Raw genomic sequence first — 20552 nt, forward strand, 5'->3', positions numbered from 1 at the left:
GCCTCACCCGCTAGTCCCTGGGGTTCTGTCATCCAGGTGGCCAGGACACGGCCATCGCTTTTGGATCCAGTTCCTGGGGGTGAACAAATGCAGGAGGATCACCTGGGTGAGGGGTCTTTGGGGAGTGGGACACCGGATGGTGAGACACAGTATCCTCTTCCCTGTAACACCTTTACCCCCATCGTACCCAGTAGGATATTTATGAACTCTGCCCCCCCCCCTTTTATAACACAAATACTTTCTCACTGACAGCCTGTTCTAAGGGAAAACAGACTGACACCCGAGCCGTGCACCTTACATGTTCCAATACTATGGACAGGCGATGTCAGGCAATTATCGACAAGCACTCACACCTGACTTCCATTACACTTGCCCACACGGATAAAAGGCGGAGCACGAGAGCACACTCTGAGCGAGGCAAAGCACACAAGGAAACAGCAGTTCCAAGATGGCAGTTTAACGAGAGGAGAAAGACGGCAAAACAGAAGGGGGTCGCAAGGAGTGAAGTTCTCTTGGCCTCTTCGACAAGGAACCGTTACTTTCACAAAACCTCAAGAGAAAGCGTAAAACCAAGAAACAAGGCTAACAAATCCTGCATTGTGTGTGTCGGAGGTACTCGGGGCCCTCCCGCATCAGTAATCAAGGTGGGAGAATCTGCAGCCACTGTGGTACTGTCCTTGGCTCCAACAACAAAGCCACTTCAGTAAAAGCAACACAGCCGGTGAGTTGGGGAGACTGATACAAGACCGGTCTGTGTTGAAGCCAAGGTTGCAAGCAGCAACATTGTATAATGAGCGCTGGAACGAACATTGATAAAAATGCATGTGATAAGAGACGCAAATTAATTTAAACTTCTGATGAGTGATTGAACTTTAAAGCAAGGTACAATACCTTTGACAGAGTGGACGGCACCACATGGGTGCTCATTCGAGGGTCTTTAAAAGGTACGCAGCTGAGAAGTGATAAAAGTAGATAGTTTATCTGAGCCCGACAGAGGGAGATCAATTGAATAAATGTGAATCGAAGAGGTCCTGCTACGGATCAAGTCAAACCTCTGCACAGTCGAAAGTCTTCGATTTCGATGAAGTAGAGAAAGTTTTAAAAAAGACATGGATTTGATGCAAGCCTGACAGAGGGAGATCAATTGAAGGCTTTGGGTTAAGGTGGGTCTAAGCCCGCGGAGGGGACACAGGGTGAATCAAAAATCACCAAGAAGTTGCATTAGAATCCTATGGATAAAGAAAGTTTTGAATATTGGTTTGTTGCATCAGGCCCTCTGAAGTAAGACACTTTGAATGGCAAAGAGACTTTGACATAGAAGGCCCTGATACTAAGATTTGAACTGCATCCTCGTGCTAGAGAAGCCAGCGACTGTGCTAAACTCGAGTGTGCTGCCTTGTCCTGTGCTGAAAATGTGGGGAAGGGAGGCCAATGGCGTGAATATCCTGACATATAAATTCTTGAACACTTTTATTTTGCATAACATTGTTTCCCACACTATTTGTATTTAGAAGTAAGATTTGGCAATATGTTTATTAGTACCTTTTATTTTGACAAGAAACCACTAGGACTGCATTATTATTTGATGGTCGTAGCTTGCTCCCATCTTTAGATTTAGGATTAGATAGGCATTTTGCAAACCCAGTTGAAGCTCATTAAATACCTTTGCACTGTGATCACTTGTGTCTGTCTTACTGTTTGATACCATGGCTTCCTTAGAGGTGCCAACATGAGTTGCATTAGGAAACTCCAAACGTTACAAAATGATGCAGTACGCATTATCAAGAACATACCTAGGAGAGAGCACATTACTGAATCTAGAAAAGAACTACCAGTGGCATCTAGGATTCTTTTCAAAATAGCCACCCTGAGGCATAAATGTCTGTTTGGGTCTGCACCTTCATACCTTAAAGAAAATCTTATTCTACAACCATTCGGTAGACTTACCAGATTTAGTGACGCACTCCGGCTTGTATGCCCAACCGCTAAAAGAGCAAGGGGGAATGGACGTTCCATTCCAGTGCAAGCAGCAATTGCCAGGAACAGTCTTCTTGTGGATTTGCGGAAGGAGAGGTGTCTCGCCACCTTTCGCAAATGTTTGAAGACAATCCTGTTCAAATGAAACCGAATTGCCCCTTGATACGTCCTGTACATTGTTGTTAAGTGTTGTGGGTTCTATGTTTGGTGTGTACCCGATGCCTGCGGCGTGTAATAAATAAATACAATATTGTGATTCTATGGGCACTCGCAGGATCACGTGGGGCCCCCTGCCAATAAATCATAACATGGAAACAAGATGTGGGTCAACTGGGCTCCGTTAGTGCACTAGCTCTGTGCTTTGTGTGACACCCTTTTTATTAGCACCCCGTGTTGACTTAAATAATCACCCTTCTCTTAAAGCAGACACGCCACAATCATGAAGGCAAATGCCAGGTTTGTGTGTCAAGCCAACAAAAGGATTCAGAAAGAAGGAGTTAACCAAGACCTTCAGTTACTTTGTAACAAATAAGAAGCCTTCATCAGGGTAACCTCAACCATGGATTTATGCACTAAATAGCCCTTAAAAGTGGCTTTGTTAAGACCACTGTGACAGGGTCAGGGGCATGAGCCTGTTAAGAGGTTGGCATGGAGCGCCCCCCAACCTGGGGTATGCAGCCTACAAGGGTGCATGCCATAGCCAATCCTACCACAGAGGCAGAGGAGGGGATTTGGCGTCATGTTGGAAATTTCCGAACCTCCCGAATGTGCCTGCCGTTCTGTAAAGGTTAGTAGCACTGTCTGCCACAGCATGCCTTCCAGCCTCGTGTCTGGCAGGAGTTTTCACATGTCTCACAGGACACCAGGGTCCAGAATCCAGTTAATCAGCAGCAGTGGTGGTGGCAAACAATGCGAGAGAAAACTGGGGTGTGTAACATTAGGCTTGCTCCTCTGACACAGCAGGAACACTTCCCAGGGCTGGAAAAGCTCCAAGAACGAAAAGGTGATGGCCCAAGTGGGGCTTTTAAAACTGTGGGCCAACCCTGGAATAGATTGGACCAAGCAGTCAGATATTATTAAGGACCAATGTGTAGGGGGAAGAGTCAGTGAAATTGAGAACAGGTATAAAAGACCTGCGCTCACAAGCATGGATGAAGTGTGTTCAAGTGAGTTCTGGAGGAGGGATATTGGATTGTTATACCAGGCGGAGGGGAGGGGTGTTGGAGTGGAGTGCTTTAGAATCCTATGACAAGACAGGAGGCTGACATTATGCTTTAACTTTCTTTATTGCTGCCATATCAGCACTTCAACACATGAACTTTAAAACTTAAAATTTGTGGGTTTTTCCATACTTTTGAGAAAAATCCAAATCAGAGAGGTGTAAAGTTCCAAGCTAAAATCGCAGTCTAAATCCTATGAACTAGGAGCCCCATGGACATCTGGGGTCTGGTAGTCCTGACCTCTCCTCCACCTAACAGAGCCTGGACTAGTGTATAAGAACCTATCACACCAGGTCCCTTCCTCTTTCTTTTTGCTGCCTCTACTGAGATAAGTACACTTCATTAAATGCGTCATAATATTTGAAGAAGTGCATGTATAAAGCGAGCGCGTTTGCTTAATAAGGCAAAGTGGTATTAATTTGCGACTGGGGAGTTACCTTGAAACGTGACCGTGTGTCAGGAATTTTGGCAAATGTTCCCGCCGAAACGCAGAGTTGGACGCAGCGGTTACCGAGCGGGAGTCACATTTATTTCGGAGCTCAGTGTACATATTGTGCAGGAGCTGGGGCCGGAGCTTCAGGCGGCCGGCCCCGCTCCTGCTTTAGACCGTCAGACGCGCCGGTGAACACAGCGGTCTATAGGACCCGGAGGAGCGGTGGCCTCTCAGGCTTCCCATCATCCCCTGGGAGTTCTCCAACACTTGCAAACTGGTTTTAGATACGAACACGAGCGGAGACCACTTAAAGCCTCCAGACAACGTAAAAAATAAATAATAATAATAAAACGAATGATACAGGGAAAGAGACTGGTGTAACACACTCGCTCTAGCTGATTGCTTCAGAGCGTTATTGACAAGAGATTACACTGTCAGGCCATCCTCTCACCTGACTTCCCACAGGTTGGCTTTGCCAACGCAAGGATCATGGCCCATTACAAAGCCCCCCAGAGGAACACCATCCACTACACCAGAGTGGAGCAAAGAGGGGTGGGAAGAGGACCCCGCTCAACAGGATACACAGTTATCCCTAAGTTTCAAAAAAGTACTCAGAGACTCCCGGACGCAGGCAGTCTCACAAGGGGTGCAGCCTATAGCTCAAAGGCTGGAAATATTGGAGGCAATAATAGCTAAGCAGCAAGAGCAGCTGGCAGCCAGGAAGAGACAGGCAGACAGCCCTGAGGAGGAAACGTCAGCTGGACACCCCCAAAAAGGGGTTTAGAGAAAGGGGTGTAAAGCAGCTCAGCAGAGCAAGAACTCTTTGACCACCCCGAGCAGTGTGGAAAGGGAAGGTACTGTTCCCCAAGGACAAGACGATCATGTCGCAAGTCTTTTAAGAGCCTTCCTGGCAAGAAGGTAGCATGTCAGGACAGACCCCTTACCCCAAGGGTGGATAATTCAGCGGACCACGATGAGGGCTACTCGCCCGATAATGAAGGGTGGGGGGAGAGGAAGACGCCTGTAAACACACCAAGGAGAGCGTCGACCCCCAAAATGTGGACAACACCACAGACATGTTCGATCCTGAAGCCATTCAGCACCCTAAGTCTTCGGAGTGGGCGCCATCACCCAGAGTGGTGTTGTACATGGCACAACATATTAGGAAGCCTCTAGATAGAGAGGTACGGTCTCAGATGAGATCAGAATGATGCTCGAGGCCAGAGTTGCCAGGAAAACTGGCAGAGACACCGGACCTCAACCCTAAAAGGTCACCTTCGTGACAAAGGCAGCGCGTACAACAGAAAAGGTGTCGACCGCGCCTGGAGAGGATGTCAAGACAAGCTTCTTGATATAGCATGGCCATTGGCCAAGATCATGCACTTGGCGGAAAAAGCAAGAGGCACAGGAACACTGGTGGATACCCTTGCACTGGGTAACTGGGCCCACCGGGCTGTGCGTCTCGATAACGCCAACTGTGTCCTCTCTACGGAGAGGAGTAGAGGTGTCCTATTGAAGATAGACAGTAAATTGAGTGACCTGGCCTCTTACGAGGCAGGGGATGGTTCCAAAGGGCTGTTATTTGGAGAAGCATTTGCAAACGAGATGTCCCAGTTCATGGGTACGTACTATGGATTGGAGAAAGCCCAAAGCTTGATAAGAAAGATTTTTTTCTGGATGAGTTTTTAACGGGACCGGACACCACAGGGGCTGCGTGTCCGGTCGCTACAACTTCCAGCGCAGACCCCATGTGCCGGCGCGCCCAATACTGGGATGGGAAGCAGCAGGACACCTTCTTCCCGACCAGAACGAGATTCCCCAGAGGTTGCAGGTCGAGAGTGTCCTACCGGCAGCCCAGTGAGTACAGCGTTCATGCGAGTAGGTGGGAGGACTCTCCAGTTTTTAAGTGAGTGGCAAGCCTTGTCGCGTGATGCATGGGTACTCCAAGCAGTGGTAGGACTGTGGTTAGAGTATATAGGAGATCCCATTCAAAGTGCAGAACCTCATCCCATACGCATGGCACAGAGTGAACTACAGAAACTAGTGGACAAAAACGCAACAGAGCGCGATTGCCAGAGAGGACCGGGAATCCTCAGCAACATGTTCCTGATTCAAAGGGGGGACAAAATAAGACCAGTCACACACTTGAAGAGCTTGAACGAGTGGCTGGTTTACAATCATTTCAAAATGGAAGGCATCCATCTGCTCTGAGACCTCCTTCGTACGGGAGATTGGCTAGCACGATTGGATCTCAAAGATGCGTATTTGACAGTTCCGATAGCGACAGCATTTCCGAAGTACCTGCGCTTCCGGTGGAACAAGGAGATATGGCGCTTCACATGTCTTCCGTTCGGCCTAACATCCGCGCATTGGGCTTTCACCAAACTGATGGAACCCGTGGCAGCAGCCATAAGGGAAAGAGGCGTACAGATTATATACCTAGACAACATCCTTGTGCTAGGGCCAGACAAAGCAACACTCACCAAGAACGTGCAGTGGAATGTTACACTACTGTCCTCACTCGGTTTCCTAGTGAATTTAGACAAGTCTCAGCTGTTACCAGTTCAGAGATTAGAATTCCTAGATTTCACAATAGATACTAACAAAGCAACCATTGAGCTCCCAGGGCACAAGGTGAGAGCCATAAAGAAGGAGATCAGAGCAGTGATAGCGAAGAGAGCTATTTCCCTCAGGAATCTCGCCAGAGTAGTGGGTCTGCGAGCAGCCTCCATTCAAGCAATATTTCCTGGCCCGCTCCACTATCGAGCCCGTCAACGGCTCAAGATCAGGCACCTGCAGGGAGGTGTAGGTTACACAGATAACTGGATCACAAAGCCCTCACAGAACTGCACTGGTGGCTGCAGAATATGGAAGCTCGGAACGGCTGAGCTATATTCAGAGACGTTACAGACCTGGTCATAGAGTCGGATGCAAGCAGATCAGGTTGGGGAGCCAGGTGCAAGCATCTGCACATAAACTGTCTCGAACTGTTAGCAGGTTCTTTTGCAGTGTGCGCTTTCACAGAAGACAGGATAAAATGTTGCATGCTGCTCAAAATAGACAAAATCTCAGCTGTACGATATATAAACAAGCTAGGTGGGACAAGGTCCAAGATGCTAGCGGAGTTGGCAAAAGATTTCTGGCATTATTGCCTCCAGAACGAAATTGCATTGACAGCAGAGTACCTTCCGGGGACTCTGAACAATGAAGCAGACTGGAACTCACGCTATCTTGTAGACTCCAGCGATTGGAAACTACATCCACAAGTGTTCAAAAGATTACAGGCGCTATGGGGTCCCATAGACATAGATCTATTTGTGTCCAGACTGAACGCCCAAACATAGAAGTACTTCACTTGGAGGATAGGCCCGGGTGCAGCTGACAGAAGCCTTTCTGCAACCGTGGAACGAAGCTCTTCATTATGCCTTCCCGCCATTCATCACGATCACGAGAGCGCTGGTGAAGGTCTGGAGAGAAGAGGCGGAGATTGTGATGGTTCTACCCTTCTGGAAGTCCCAAGCCTGGTTTCCGGTAGTGATGGAACTTTCTTCGGATTTTACGAGGATAGTTCTGCATCGATGGGACCTTCTTTTCAGAACGTCCGGCCAGACACACCCGTTGATAACAGCAGGCACGCTGCAGTTGATAGCCAGGAGAAGATGGGAGTTGCCAGGAATTTTGTAACTCAGTGCAGACTATATCAGAGATTCCTGGGCGCCTTCCGCCATTAGGAGCTATAGCGTTGCATGGAACGGTTGGGCTCAATGGTGTTCAGAACATACTTTGGATCACGTTTCAGCCCCTGTATTACAGGTCTTTAGCTTCCTAGCATCTAGATTCCAAGAAGGCTGCGCCTTTAGAACGGTGGGGGTATACAGGTCTGCAATTTCAGCAGGACATGACAAAGAAGAGGGGAGTTCGATAGGAGAACACCCTACGGTCCTGCGGCTGCTTAGAGGGATGAAGCTTAAAAAGCCGTGAGAACCCAAGTACGCAGTGTTGTGGGATATCAGAGAAGTCTTTTGTCTTTTCCTTAGGTGGCCGGAGAACGAGGATCTTTCCTGTTCGCAGTTATCAAGCAAACTGGGGATGTTATTATGTCTTACGTCATGCCGAAGAGTGTCTGACATAAAGGCGCTGGAAATAGATTGAAAGATCTTCTACCCAGAGGGAGTTGCTTTTACCATTGCTAAACGAACGAAGACAGATTTGCGAGTTATTTCATACCCTTACTTTACAGAAAATAAGAAACTGTGCGTAGCGCAATGCATTAAGGATTATGAGGAGGCAACAGCGCAGTTTAGACCGCGAGGGGTGACCCAATTGCTTATAGCGCATAGGAAGCCCTATCATGCTGTGGCAGCAGCGACAATTGCTAGATGGGTGAGAGAACTAATGCAGTGGGCAGGGATAGACATCCGTTTCTGGCGCTCATTCAGCTAGTGGCACGATGGCTTCTAGAGCCTTTACTGCAGGAGTGTCTCTTCAAGACACAATGAAGTCAGCAGATTGGTCCTCTGAGTCGATCTTTAAGACATTTTATTTCAAGCCTGTATCAGATATAGCAAATAGGGTGGTAGCAAGCTTTGAACAAGCATATTGCGAGCCTCTTGTCTTGTCATAGAATAAAGATTGCCCACGCTGACAGCTAAGGAAGTCTTCATTCTATTAAAGACAGGGAGGCAAGCATTATATCCCACCCAGAATGACAAATCTTGACTTTACATGTAATGCATTTAGTGCTCCGCTTTTTCTCATTCCCACCCTCATAAGTTCTTCTTCATTTCTCGCAGGAGACGACCAGAAGACAGCCTGAATACATGCCATGGTGGGTGACGGGAAGATCGAGTTGCAAGTTGTCCAGTTTCAACTTCGAAAATGCAGTTCCCAGTTCCGTTCGAAAGGATTATTGGTTGGCAAAGGACAGTTCAAGTTCAGTGCGAGGACATGGAGAGCAAAGAAAGAGGAAGGGACCTGGTGTGATAGGTTGTTATACACTAGTCCAGGCTCTGATAGGTGGAGGAGAGGTCAGGACTAACAGACCCCAGAGGACCATGGGGCTCGTAGTTCATAGGATTTAGACTCTTATTTTAGCTTGGAACTTTAAATCTCACTGATTGGGATTTTTCTCAAAAGTATGGGAAAAAACACAAATGTTAAGTTTTAAAGTTTGTGTTGAAGTGCTGATATTGCAGCAATAAAGAAAGCTAAAGCATAATGCTAGCCGCCTTGTCTTTAATAGAATGATACTTCCTGAGCTGTCAGCGTGGGCAATCTTTATCATTGGAGATATTGGAAATGAATACAAATGGAGAGTGAGTGAGTGTGTGTGTGTGTGTGTGTGTGGAGGAGAGCGAGAGGTACCAAGAGAGAGAGCAAAGTGGTTGTTGTGAGTGGGTGCTAAAATAAGCAACAGAAGAGAGATAACGAGAGGGTTTGGGAGACAGTGAGAGCAGAGTGTGAAGAGAGATTAAAATACGAGATTAGTACAGAAAGTGGAAGTGAGCATTAAAGAGTGAAGACAGGGGGAGGTCCGAGAATCGAATGGAGCAGGGTGAGGGAGAAGGGAGGAGAGTGAGATAGAGGGTGTAATAGTTGAAAGTGAGAGAGAGGAAACTCCAGGAGGAGAGTGGGAAAGACCAGAGAGAGAGAGAGCAAAAACGAGATGGGAGGGAGTAATAAGAGAGGGGGAGCGAGGGTTTGTGTGTGCATGTGTGGGGACGAAAGTGAGAAGGACTAGAGAGCGAGAAAGAGAAAGAAGGCGAGGGTGAAGGGAGTAGTTCAATGCAGAGAGGGGGGAGAAAAAGACTTAGAGGGAGAAAGGTGAGACCGGAGAGGAGAGAGAAGGGAATAGATGGAGTAGGAGAGAGAGAGAAGGGCAAGAGTGGGGTGAGAACAGAGGGTGGGTGAGTAAGGAGAGGGAGAGAAGGCACACCTTATACTTTCTAACATCATCAGAGTAGGGACTCCTTAGAAAAATCCTAGAACTAGTAAGATAGAGAAGGCTGTGGTCTTTAGGCCCTTGTTTGAATTGCAGGATGGAACCAGAGGATCAGGGTTACCTAACACTAGTCTTGCCTTACAACTGGATGGGGAGTAAGGAAGCCTGGGCTAGGGTGAAGGTAGACCACAGGAGGGTGAGGGATAGGCCAGTGACTCCCCTAGTCTTGACCATCATCAGACAAGTTGTGAAATCTGACAAAATATTTGATCTCCCTAACCAAATCCTTGAATTCCTGAAGCCATCTGTGACAAAACCCCAAAACAGCAGCCCTGGACACAAGAGTAAGCACAACACCAACTGCAAATCTTTTCCCACCTACACACAAATTGTTGTAGTCCCAGGACCATGGTGCGACAACTTCACATCAAGAGCATATTCATAGAAGTCCCTATTGTGATACCACAGCCTCTCAATAGCCAAGCATGAACAATCAGGTTGTCCAAATTTAGGTGAAGGACCTGACCCACTGTATATGACCGAAATCCCCTCCTGAGAGGAGATCCTACACAAAAGATAAATAGGCAGGTCGAGGAGTTCAGAACAACATATCCTTGCCAATCTGAAGCCATAAGTATCATGGCCATTTTGAACCGTCTCAATTACAATACGAGGAAGATTCTGTGGTACAGAAGGGAAGGCATACGCCAGATCAAAATGCCAAATCACAAATCTATCCACAAGAGACCATCTGTTAAGATGCACCCCCTGTTGTTCCTGCGTACCTTTTATCCGGGTCTACTGGTGATCCAGTGTAGCTCAATGATGCTGGCGTCCGGTCCAGCCCCGGGAAAAGGGAAGGAGGAAGGGAAAACCACTCCTAGTTACCAGTCAGAGAGAAAAAAGATGCTAGCAAAAGGTAGGTACCTCCCAACACCACGAGAAGGGGCCATCCACGTATTGACGTGCTGTCAGGCAGTGCAAACATTGAATGTGGATGGCCCAGAAGCTGGAGAAAGGCTCCAAGGAGGGTAGGCAAGAGATTGTAGCAAAAGGGTAGGTCCAGGTACAAGAAAAGGCAGCAGGCAGAGTAAGGTCCTAAGGAGATAATAGCTGGAGGAGCCAGATTAGGTAACAGTCCTCAGAGGGGAGCCAGGCCAGAGAAGGGTGCAGCAGAAGGACAGAGAGTCTCACAAGTGATCCACCAGGAACAGATAACGAGGCACCACAGGAGCAGCCAACCAAGTCAGCATCACCTCCACAGAGCAGGACGAATTATGATGCACTTGGTGGAGCTCCTGGGCCCTTCTTGTAGTTGCCAGGCCTCACACGGAGGCTCCTGCACTGTGTTCAGGTTGCAATGGGCCATGGCCCACACCATGCCCATACATTGAACTGTGCTGCTGAACACCCGCACCTGCATTATGCAGGAAACATGGCAGCCCCCATGTCCGGTGTCACTGCACCGCCGTATGCCGCGTCATCTGTGTGGGGACTTGACTCTCCCACCCTATCTACCATCAGGACTAGCATCAGCAAGGAGAAAAGATGGCACCGCAGGTAAGCCGGCGCCGTGACACCTTCTGATGAGAACTCAGTTGAGCAGACCAGGGTACACTTACAGTTCTAGCTGGAGGTCAAGAGATAAACTTAATGCAGTCTCAAAATCGTAAAGGTGCACTTTACCACCATCTGGTGCTACTTCTATTTATAGGCGGTTGCCTACTGACCCACCTAGCAAGAGTACATGCGCCCTACAGAGTCCAAAATAAAATCAATATGTCCTAGTGCATAGAGGGAGACATACCACACTGTCCATCTTGCTACGGTATTGTATCGCAGAAGTGGTGTTCAAGAACTTTCTCTGAACAGATGGAGAAAGTAAAAGCACAATGGGAAGGCTTGTGGCCCTCAGCTACAATAGGTTGATGTGGTGATCTTGCTCTTAATATTACCAAAAACCTTTGACCAATAGGTCAGACAGATGGGCTCCCAAGCCAAGGTGGGAGACATCCATCCATCATCAGGTCAACTGCAGTCAAGGTATAAAAAAAAAAAAAAAAAGGTGTGGCAAATCGGAAGGATGCAGACACTCTGAGGACATGTTTACCATGCCTTTATTAAAGAAATAAGAATAAGGCCTATCTTTCCCTATCGCTACAGGGTGCTCCCTACCTACTTTACCTCCCAAGGTGTTCGTCAGTTGTGAGTTAATGTCCAAGGGAATTTGTCACCTGTCCAAAACTAACCTATCTAACCATACCACTTGTTTAATCAACTAAGTTCAGGAGAATGACTCCCTTCTTCTAATGGTTGTGCTTTTACACCTTCACTTCTTTTAGAGTCCTGGTTATCATAACATTTTCAAATAGTCTCTTGTTATCCTTTGTATTAGCTCCTGTAATTCCCTTATGGGACTGATAGGCATTCTATCCTCTTTAGTGGGCTTTTTCTTTCCCCTTGTTTGTATCTTTCGTTCTGGGTTACAATGTTTTAAACATTCTGTTCTAATGCCTTCTCTTCTAGGATTTTCTTTTCCCGGATAATTATCATTCAGCTTTCCTCATATAGATTCTCTTGTACAACATTTATTCTAGGAACCTCTCTGGTCTTTAGTTCATAGTTGTCTCCCTCTATGTACTTCTATAGATTTTAGGTCTTGCAAAACGGTTTACTTTCCCCGTTTCCCAGGGTAATGCTATTCTGTTTCTCTCACTCTTTGGGATTTCTAGGCTTCTCTTTATCACATGGACACAGTTGAACTTCATCAACTTGGTTTTCCCAGTTTCCGTCCAGTTTCCGTCATAGGTACTGGGACGAGTTTCTCTGATGTGATAACTAGCCCTCTTTGGCTTCCTGGTATCCTGTTACAAGTTAGGTCTATCTACTTTCCCATTCCCACCTGCAAAAATAGAATAAGTTCCCAAAAATATATACTCCTTGTTGTACTGTACACTCAGCACTTTAATACACTATCCCCATAATTTTTTGCACTTCGATGTATGTATTACTATGGCACAAAACACTTTAATGAGCAGAGAAATTGTTATGTATTTGAATTTGTCTTCTAATTGTATTGATTTGTCACAATAAAGTTATTAATTTTGTGCTTGAAATCTGTATTTTGTGCCAATTTGTGATATGTTCAAGGAAGCAGAAATTGCTTTCATCGCTGCATTGAATGCCACAAATGATTTAGACTATGTTTTCTGTTTGAATAAAAGTACTGTATAAAAGAATAGAGGTCAAATGCAGTATTTGTTTTCCACAACTGCACTCTGCCAGAGATAGGTTATCTCACTTGCACAACAGAGGGTGGGGTAGCCTTACACTCGCTTGTGTTTTTTGTAAAAATATTAGCCCTGTTTTTGAGTGAGGCCCCGTAATCAAATAAATCGGGGCTGACCCATTGTTTATAAATGTATATGTGGCAATGCATATCCTGTAGGTCCAGCGACACAAAGCAGTGCCCGTCCCAGAGGGCATTGAGCATGTTGGCCAAAATCACTTCCTTCAACTTTTGCCTGTTAAGAAAGTTCCTAGGCAAGGTCAAGCTAAGGTTGCAAAACACTCCAGTTCATGGGCACACAGAACTACCTCGAACACCAGTTATTTTCTACTTCTTGAAAACAGAACCTCTTCAATTTGTATTTTACTTAACGCGGTGTGCTTTAAATAGAAGCTCTGAACAAGAGAAGATACTGGCAGGAGAAATCTATTTGCGGGTCCCTTCTGTGGCAGGAGGGTTGCTGTGTGAATATTTCCATTTGCAGTTTGCGCCTGGGGCCATTTTAAAGATTAGGAATCTGTCAAATGAAAGTATCCAGAAGACGTAGCTCCCACACGAGGCATCAAGAACAGCACTGGGGTTAGTGTCAGACTGGATGCCAAAAAGAGCAGGTGCAGGAGGGACCTCAGAGGGCGTCTGGGGTCCCAATCAAATACACAACGCACATCTCAACGGGGTCTGTTCATTCCCTGGCCCAAAACTGTGGCCCTGCCTGGTGTCTCCCACACAGGCTTCCCCATTATGACCTGTCTTGCACAAGAGGGGTCTCAGCAGGTGCCTTTGAACATCAATAGCCAGTGGCAAAGTGGTCAGGGTGAAGTGTGGCACTGGTGGCAGGAGAAATCCAAACACAGTCTTAGCCCTATGCCTCTTGGTGTGGAGCACTGAAGGACCAGCAGAGACTAGAGCAAAAGATGCAGAAAAACTGTAAAAGAATTGTCTCTATTGACTGACTAAAGCCTCACAGGGGAAAGGTATTTTCTGCTCTACTTGGAGCACAGCAATGGATTTCGTTGGTGCTGCCTTTTTTAATCTGAACAAGAATGTGCAGAGAAGAGGATTCAATTTTCGAGTGATCATTTTCACTTCTATGAAATATCTATTTTGTATTTGTATTTTGTTTATTTATAGTGCACACCTTGTGCGAGGGCTTCTGGGCGCATGTTTAGAAGCAATTACAAGTTACAGCATAGATGCAAGAGAGCAAATTACATAGAGAAACAATTTTTTTTACAACATGTTCAAGGTAGAATAAAAGCCGGAGAAGAAACGTGATAAGTACAGTACCGGCAAATAAATACATACAATATACGATTAAAAGCCGGAGAAGAAACGTGATAAGTACAGTACCGGCAAATAAATACATACAATATATGATTAAACAAATATACAAGAGTTCAGGCAAGTCTCAGTATGAGGTCAGGTCAGTCTATGAGCAGAGTCCCGTAGGGTTAGCTGTAAGAGTGTAGTGTAGGGGCTCAGGCATCTTGTTCATGTAGCCACTGTTTGGTTTTAGCTTTAAAGGAGTAGCAATAAGGCATGTTTCTCAAAGCATTACGAAGTGAGTTCCAGAGCTTCGCTGCAAGGACAGGAAAACTAGCACCACCAGCTGTCCGCAGTTTGAAGTTGGGGATCGCCAGTGTGTGTGCCTGGGCAGATCTCAGAGGTCTGGCTGCAGTGTGTTGTGTGAAGCAAGTGGACAAGTAAGCAGGGGCTGCGTTGTTCTGGGCCTTGTGGGTAAGCACAAGTGTTTTGAGGGATGTGCGAGGAGAGATAGGTAGCCAGTGCAAATTGCGTCTAGTATTGGAGATATGAGAGCGCCTGGGTATGTTAAGCGCGGCCCTTATGGCATTATTCTGCGTAACCTGGAGTTTGTCGAGGTTTTTTTGACTAGTGCCTAGGTAGAGGGCATTGCAATAGTCGATTTTAGACATGATGAGGGTTCTGGCTAGAATCAGACAGTTGGCAGATGTCAGAAATGGGCGACAGGCTGTGATCAGTTTACAAGTATAAGATGAGGCTGAAACAACTGCATTGGTTTGTCTGTTGAGGGATTAGGTGGAGTCGAGATATATTCCCAGAGTTTTCGTGACGTTGGTGACTTTGATGTCATTCCTGTCAATATTAAAAGGAGTTGTATTTGGGAGAGTTTAGAATGGGAGCCAAGGATGATTAGCTCTGTTTTTTTATCATTAAGGCAGAGCCCATGATGAGCCATCCAGGCCTGAATGACCGTGTAGACTGTGTTCAGAGCTTTGGCATCCGTTACATAATCACCAGTGATAGGGAAGAGTATCTAATTCTGCATCTGCTGGCTCTGGTTGCAGCATTGCTGCTATAGGGGCTTGCGCTCCTGCATAAGGGACCGAGAACAGCTCCACTAACTCTAGTCCATGCCGATGAAGATCCAGCATCTGCTTCCTGCAATCTTTGCCCTTCCAAACATATTTCAAAAAACAGGAAGTAGATAAAAACTGTTGTGGAAAGTAGTCCGCAAATTGAACAATTCAACAGAAACCTAAGGAATCACAATGGTTTTAATGTTTCACAAAAAATCAGTAAGGAGGGGGATAACGAAATATCCAATGGGAAAGAATTCCAGGATCATGGGACAACTTATAGTGCTAGGTTGGATGTCTCCGTTTTGGAAACTTGTGGACTTCAAGGCGACGTTTGATTGGATTTTCAAAGAGAAAGACCACCAGCTATTTTTTAAATTTATTTGCAAAATATAAAGGATTATTTAGAACAGATATTTGCATGCTATATAGCCCAATTTAAAATGTATCCTCCCTTCCAAAGGAGGCCCGTGTAATTCAGCAAAGACAAATTAAAGCTGATCAGAATTTTTATTTCCCAGCTACTAGGTGAGTTGCAGTAGATAGAGATGACCACAGAATTAGCAAATCACATTCAGTGACTCTGGTCAAAATAGCATTACCTCCATCCATGTGTGACAAAACCAAGCCCAGTGCTGCACAACGAAACAGGTCTGGGGGGAATATAAAATGTGACCTTCCCTACCAAAGGAAGTTGAAAATGAGCCGACTGAGTCCCGTTTACCATGTGGGTTTTAAAAGACTTTCTGGTATAGGCCAGAAACCCAAAGAATTGATGAAGGATAAAACACAGCTGATTCCACAAGAGGGATGCACATGTATGGACACACACACACACACACACACACACACGCGGATGGACACAGTAAATTCCAACACCATGATGCTGTGAAGTGTCCTGGAGCTGTAAATGCACCTTCCAGGAAATGTTGAAAGTTTTGCAAGCTCACTTTGCACAAGCAGCGACTTGAGAGGAAGGTAAGTATAGCATTAGAAAAATGCCCTCAAACACTGCTGTGTGGTATGTCAAGCAAAAACAAAGACATGCTAATCCCCTCCTTCTGTTGCTGTACTCTTATTCTTGCTTCTGTTCCCTTGCTTCTTCATTCAGTAGATTGTGCTTCTGTGAGCTCTCTAAATCCTGCTGCTTCAATTCCCATGTTGTCTGTTTCACTCGGTCCCTCAGACTCTCCTCTTGATAAATAAGGCCATGTTTGCCTCTGTAACTGGTCACCACTTTATCCCATTTCTGTACAGACCAAACCCCAAACCCTTCCATCATATCAGACGGACATGCTCTACTTGGTCTCTGTGCGGGCCGAAAGACTTCTCTGAATAGCTTAACAATATCATTTTTAACACGCAAATGAAGAACACAGAGTCCGCAGCTCATTTTTCTGGCATATATTTATTGTTTTTATAATTAAAAACACTCTGAAGATGGTGTATAAAACGTACAAAGTGCTGCTTTGCTTTGTGTGTGCAAAGTGCTCAAGTCCCAGAGTGCCACTGTTCGAAAGAGGAGTTTGGGGACAGAAGTAATGCAGAATAAGTTCAATCTACGAAGGACCAGTTACAGAAAGGGTGAAGGAAACGACATTAGATGAAAAAGGGGTAGAGGTGGAGATCCGTGGCCTCCATGAAGGGCAGCTTTTATCAATCACTCCTTTATTATCATGGCACAGTCAGGCGCCCACATTAGAACACAAAGGGTTAGACCTCGGAAAAGGCTCATCTCTGTATCGGGATATGCTGGTCAGACAGTAATGGTGAAGGGAGAAAACGAAGAAAATACATGAGAACATGGCCAAGGCAGGTCTCCAAAACTGCACTAAGGACTATCATCAAGTATGCATAAACCACTTCCATTTACCATCTACCTCGAGAGAAAACATCAACCGCCTCGTGTAGAAAATGGTGCCCTCAAACAGCACCTTGGTAACATCTCCCTGGTCTTCTCTTTCCCCCAATGTCCCACTGGACTACAGCGATAAAGAGTGGAGCAAGACATGCAGAGCAGGATTTTATAAAACCGGTATGTTTGTCTCAAGGAATCAGGACACGTATGCCATGGATAAACAACCGATTAGCTTTTAAAGACATATAGTCGCTTAGACTGCGAGTAGCCTAGCCCAGCCAGAACTTGGAGTGGCACCCGTCTACAGCAAGACCGCGCATGTTTTTCTTCCAGCCGGCTTATGAACCAGCTGCATTCCAATACTAGCCAAATAAGTTATTTGGAAAAACTCTCCTTAGTTCTGTATACTTTACTAGCAGATAGTGTCTAAGCTAAAAATTATTACTTTTTTAAAAGAAAAACAGAAACTATGTTGATTAACACAATAAGAGAGTCTACGAGAAGACTGGTATATGATCCGAAAACAGATCAAATGGGGAAAGGCAACTTTCCCCAACGCTCTGAGGGTCAACACCAGAGAGGAGTTTGGGGCACACCTCACACTCCCAAAGAATTAACGAGGATTTACGAGCGAAGTCTCCAGAAAGGGCCATTATCATATTACTTGCAAGCTTTTAAACAGATTGTGTTGCCAGCTCAGGACGCCATAACAAGGGCACAATGATCTGATGATTGTTACTATTCCAGAGGTCATCAGCGTTCAAATTTACTACTAATTTGATAGCACCATGTGCTGATGAAAACTTTACTGGACTAAAAGGATGGGTGCTTACTCAGTTATGTCCAGACTAAGAAAGTAGATTTATGATTTCAACTCCCCCAGGCATATTAAATGGCAAGCACATTTTAGAGCTATATCGGACGGCAGAACGTACGCCACAAAAAGGAAAATATGACACACATCACATGAAAACATTCCTGACTCCAACTTCCAGGCCACTTTACTTGGCCGTGCACAACCATCTCTCCAAGTAGCTTGCGTGACAGTGTACTCTTATAAAGAGACACCGTGCTAGCATAGACTGCTGTCCTACACTCTTCAGAAACCTTCTAAACGTCAAACACTCCAGATTCCAACAAACAAGGGATAAAACCTTCACACAGCCTGCCAACTCTGGGATATCACACAACAGCAACCCCTCCCCCCCGCCCACTTAAATCCCAGTACGCTTCATAATATCTTTGTACAACTGCATATGACGTTTGTGAACTACCTACAAAACTCTTGCCTGACTTTGCACATCTGATTCTAAAAATTGGGGGGCTTGTATGAACGCGCAATCATACTTCGAAATCCCAAGGGCGCGGACATCACTGCATACCCAAAAGGGACATGACTGTCCAGTATGAAACCATACATTCAAGGGACTAGTTGATCCTCCTTTTTCATTTAAAATCTCTTTAAATAAAAACAGCAAAATACAAAAATAAAATGGACATTCGCACCGGGACCCCAAACGCCATGATCCCGAGCACAGTATTCCCGGGCAGGGACATTTGGAGACCGGAACCAAGAGAGAAGGAAAGTGTAACAGAACCAGAAAAAGACAAAGAAGATACCTGAAGCCCTCTGATAGAAAACGCAAATACAATTAAATCAACATAAAACGAAAATATATCAAGCTCTGAAGATACAAGTATGGATTCATAGGTCAAGACATTAAAAACGAGGGAGACCAGGAAGAATAACCACACATTTCAAATAAAGAACCTCACTGCCACATTACTCAGATGTCATACCTAGATGGCATTGACTCTTATTGAATGCTTTGGATCATCGTGCACCATACCGCTCTGTAGGGGTGGACAAACCATGTGCTCTTTGATCTTCTAGTTCAAGGCTGTCACCTTCCACTTAAGCACCGTGCTGGTTGGGCGATCATGCGTCTACCGCAAAATAAAAAACCTGAAAGGGAAAAAAATAATGGGAACAGGGATCCAACAACTAGGATGACATCAAAGTGATGCGGGTTAGGCTTGAATATCAAGAGTTCATAAGTTTAAAAAATATTAAAATCGCATTCATTTTTAAAAACAAAAACTAGGATTTTTCTCCATGACCTTTTCTTTGGGATTCATAAAACGTTTGGGCACATGTTTCGGGATTTTCAGGGCTGAGGGTTACTGGCGTGTGCAAAGTAAAAAAAAATAAAACATTTAAAAAAAATACACACACCATGTCCTCTGTTAACTTTGTTCTGTTGCCATAGCATCAGTTTTATACAAGAAAATGCCCTGCAAGGTAAGCAGTACTGGTTAACTTCAATTACCAGCTGCTAGGTTATGAGAACCTGCCCCCACTGGCTTCCAAACATTATATATGGTATGGCACAAGTTGAGGTGAGCATGTTTGAGGTCTCCATTCGAACAGCTGTGACCTTTTGCTTATTTTCAATTAACCACACACCTCTTCTTCACCTCTATAAAAAAAACAGCTGACCACAAGAACACTTTTGGAAAAAACAAATAGAAGGCAGGCAAAGTGCTCACAGATTCACATAGCGCATACAAAAAACACATCTCACAGTTTCATCAATAAAAACAAAGCAGCGTCCAGGCGTATAACGGAGCAGGCAGTGAGGAATTGAGCCAGTATAACATGCCTGGGAGAGTCCAAACTAGATGAAGCAATGTCCATTGATAGGCAGCAGAGGATCCAACTGGGATGCACGAATCGGCTTGGATGCTGTGTCCGGGCTGGTTGCCCTGGAGGCTGTGGATGCTAAACCAGCTTGGGTAGTCGGGCACCAATGACGAAGCAGGATTTCGATTTTCGGCTTGTAGGTATGCATCAGAAAGCAGTGCATGTTATCAGCTGCCTAAGTGGGTGTTCAGTCTCTGGTGAGGTGGCGTGATCACCGGTTTCACTAGCTTACTCTGACTCCTGAGTTCAGATGCCGTGTCCGCACACTCGCAAGGTGCCCATGAATGTATCCGACGAGTCGCCATCTCAAACAACCAAATCCTGGCCATTCTTCTGTGGAGCTGACAAGCCGAGTGGCTAAATGATTGCACGCGTGTGGTGTGAGGTTGGATACACAATTCCGTGGCAATCTAGCTTCCAGATACAGTGAGTGATCTCAACACTTGTGGAAGGTGCTAGATTTCAGAATTCTTTTTTCCTTAAGCTTAACTCGTACCGGCGAAGATGGTTGTAAAGAGACTGGACATATGTGAAGACGCACTTTGAATCAGGTTTCTTTCCCATAATCATCATATCTTCCACCTCCACCAGAGGTACGCAGTCTACAAGCACCCTGCAAAGAGACAGACAGAAAGCCTGGTGACACTTGCATGAAATGGGGTGGACATCACTTGCAAATAGGAAAATAGACACAGTGAGTCAAACACCTGTGTGGAAGCAAATGGATGTGCCTGGGAAACCTCCAAAAAAGCAAAACTAATACAATACATGCATTCGAAGAGAGAGCTATG

The 20552-nt window shown here is 45.6% G+C and overlaps 1 protein-coding gene across 4 annotated transcripts in view; it reads right to left on the bottom strand.

The window, feature by feature from the left end:
* Positions 1-16588: 16588 nt before the first annotated feature.
* Positions 16589-20552, bottom strand: part of SMTN (smoothelin) — a 781408-nt gene continuing 777444 nt past the window's right edge. For 3 of the 4 annotated variants that reach the window (XM_069619347.1, XM_069619344.1, XM_069619345.1), the window contains one exon: positions 16589-20374. In XM_069619347.1, coding sequence (XP_069475448.1) covers positions 20224-20374 — 151 coding nt within the window. In that variant the 3' untranslated portion in view covers positions 16589-20223. The remainder of the gene's footprint in view (positions 20375-20552) is intronic. The other variant, XM_069619346.1, reaches the window with a different exon arrangement.

The sequence above is a fragment of the Ambystoma mexicanum genome, chromosome 10, assembly GCF_040938575.1.
Source record: "Ambystoma mexicanum isolate Mex_15411 chromosome 10, UKY_AmexF1_1, whole genome shotgun sequence".
Lineage (NCBI taxonomy): Eukaryota > Metazoa > Chordata > Amphibia > Caudata > Ambystomatidae > Ambystoma > Ambystoma mexicanum.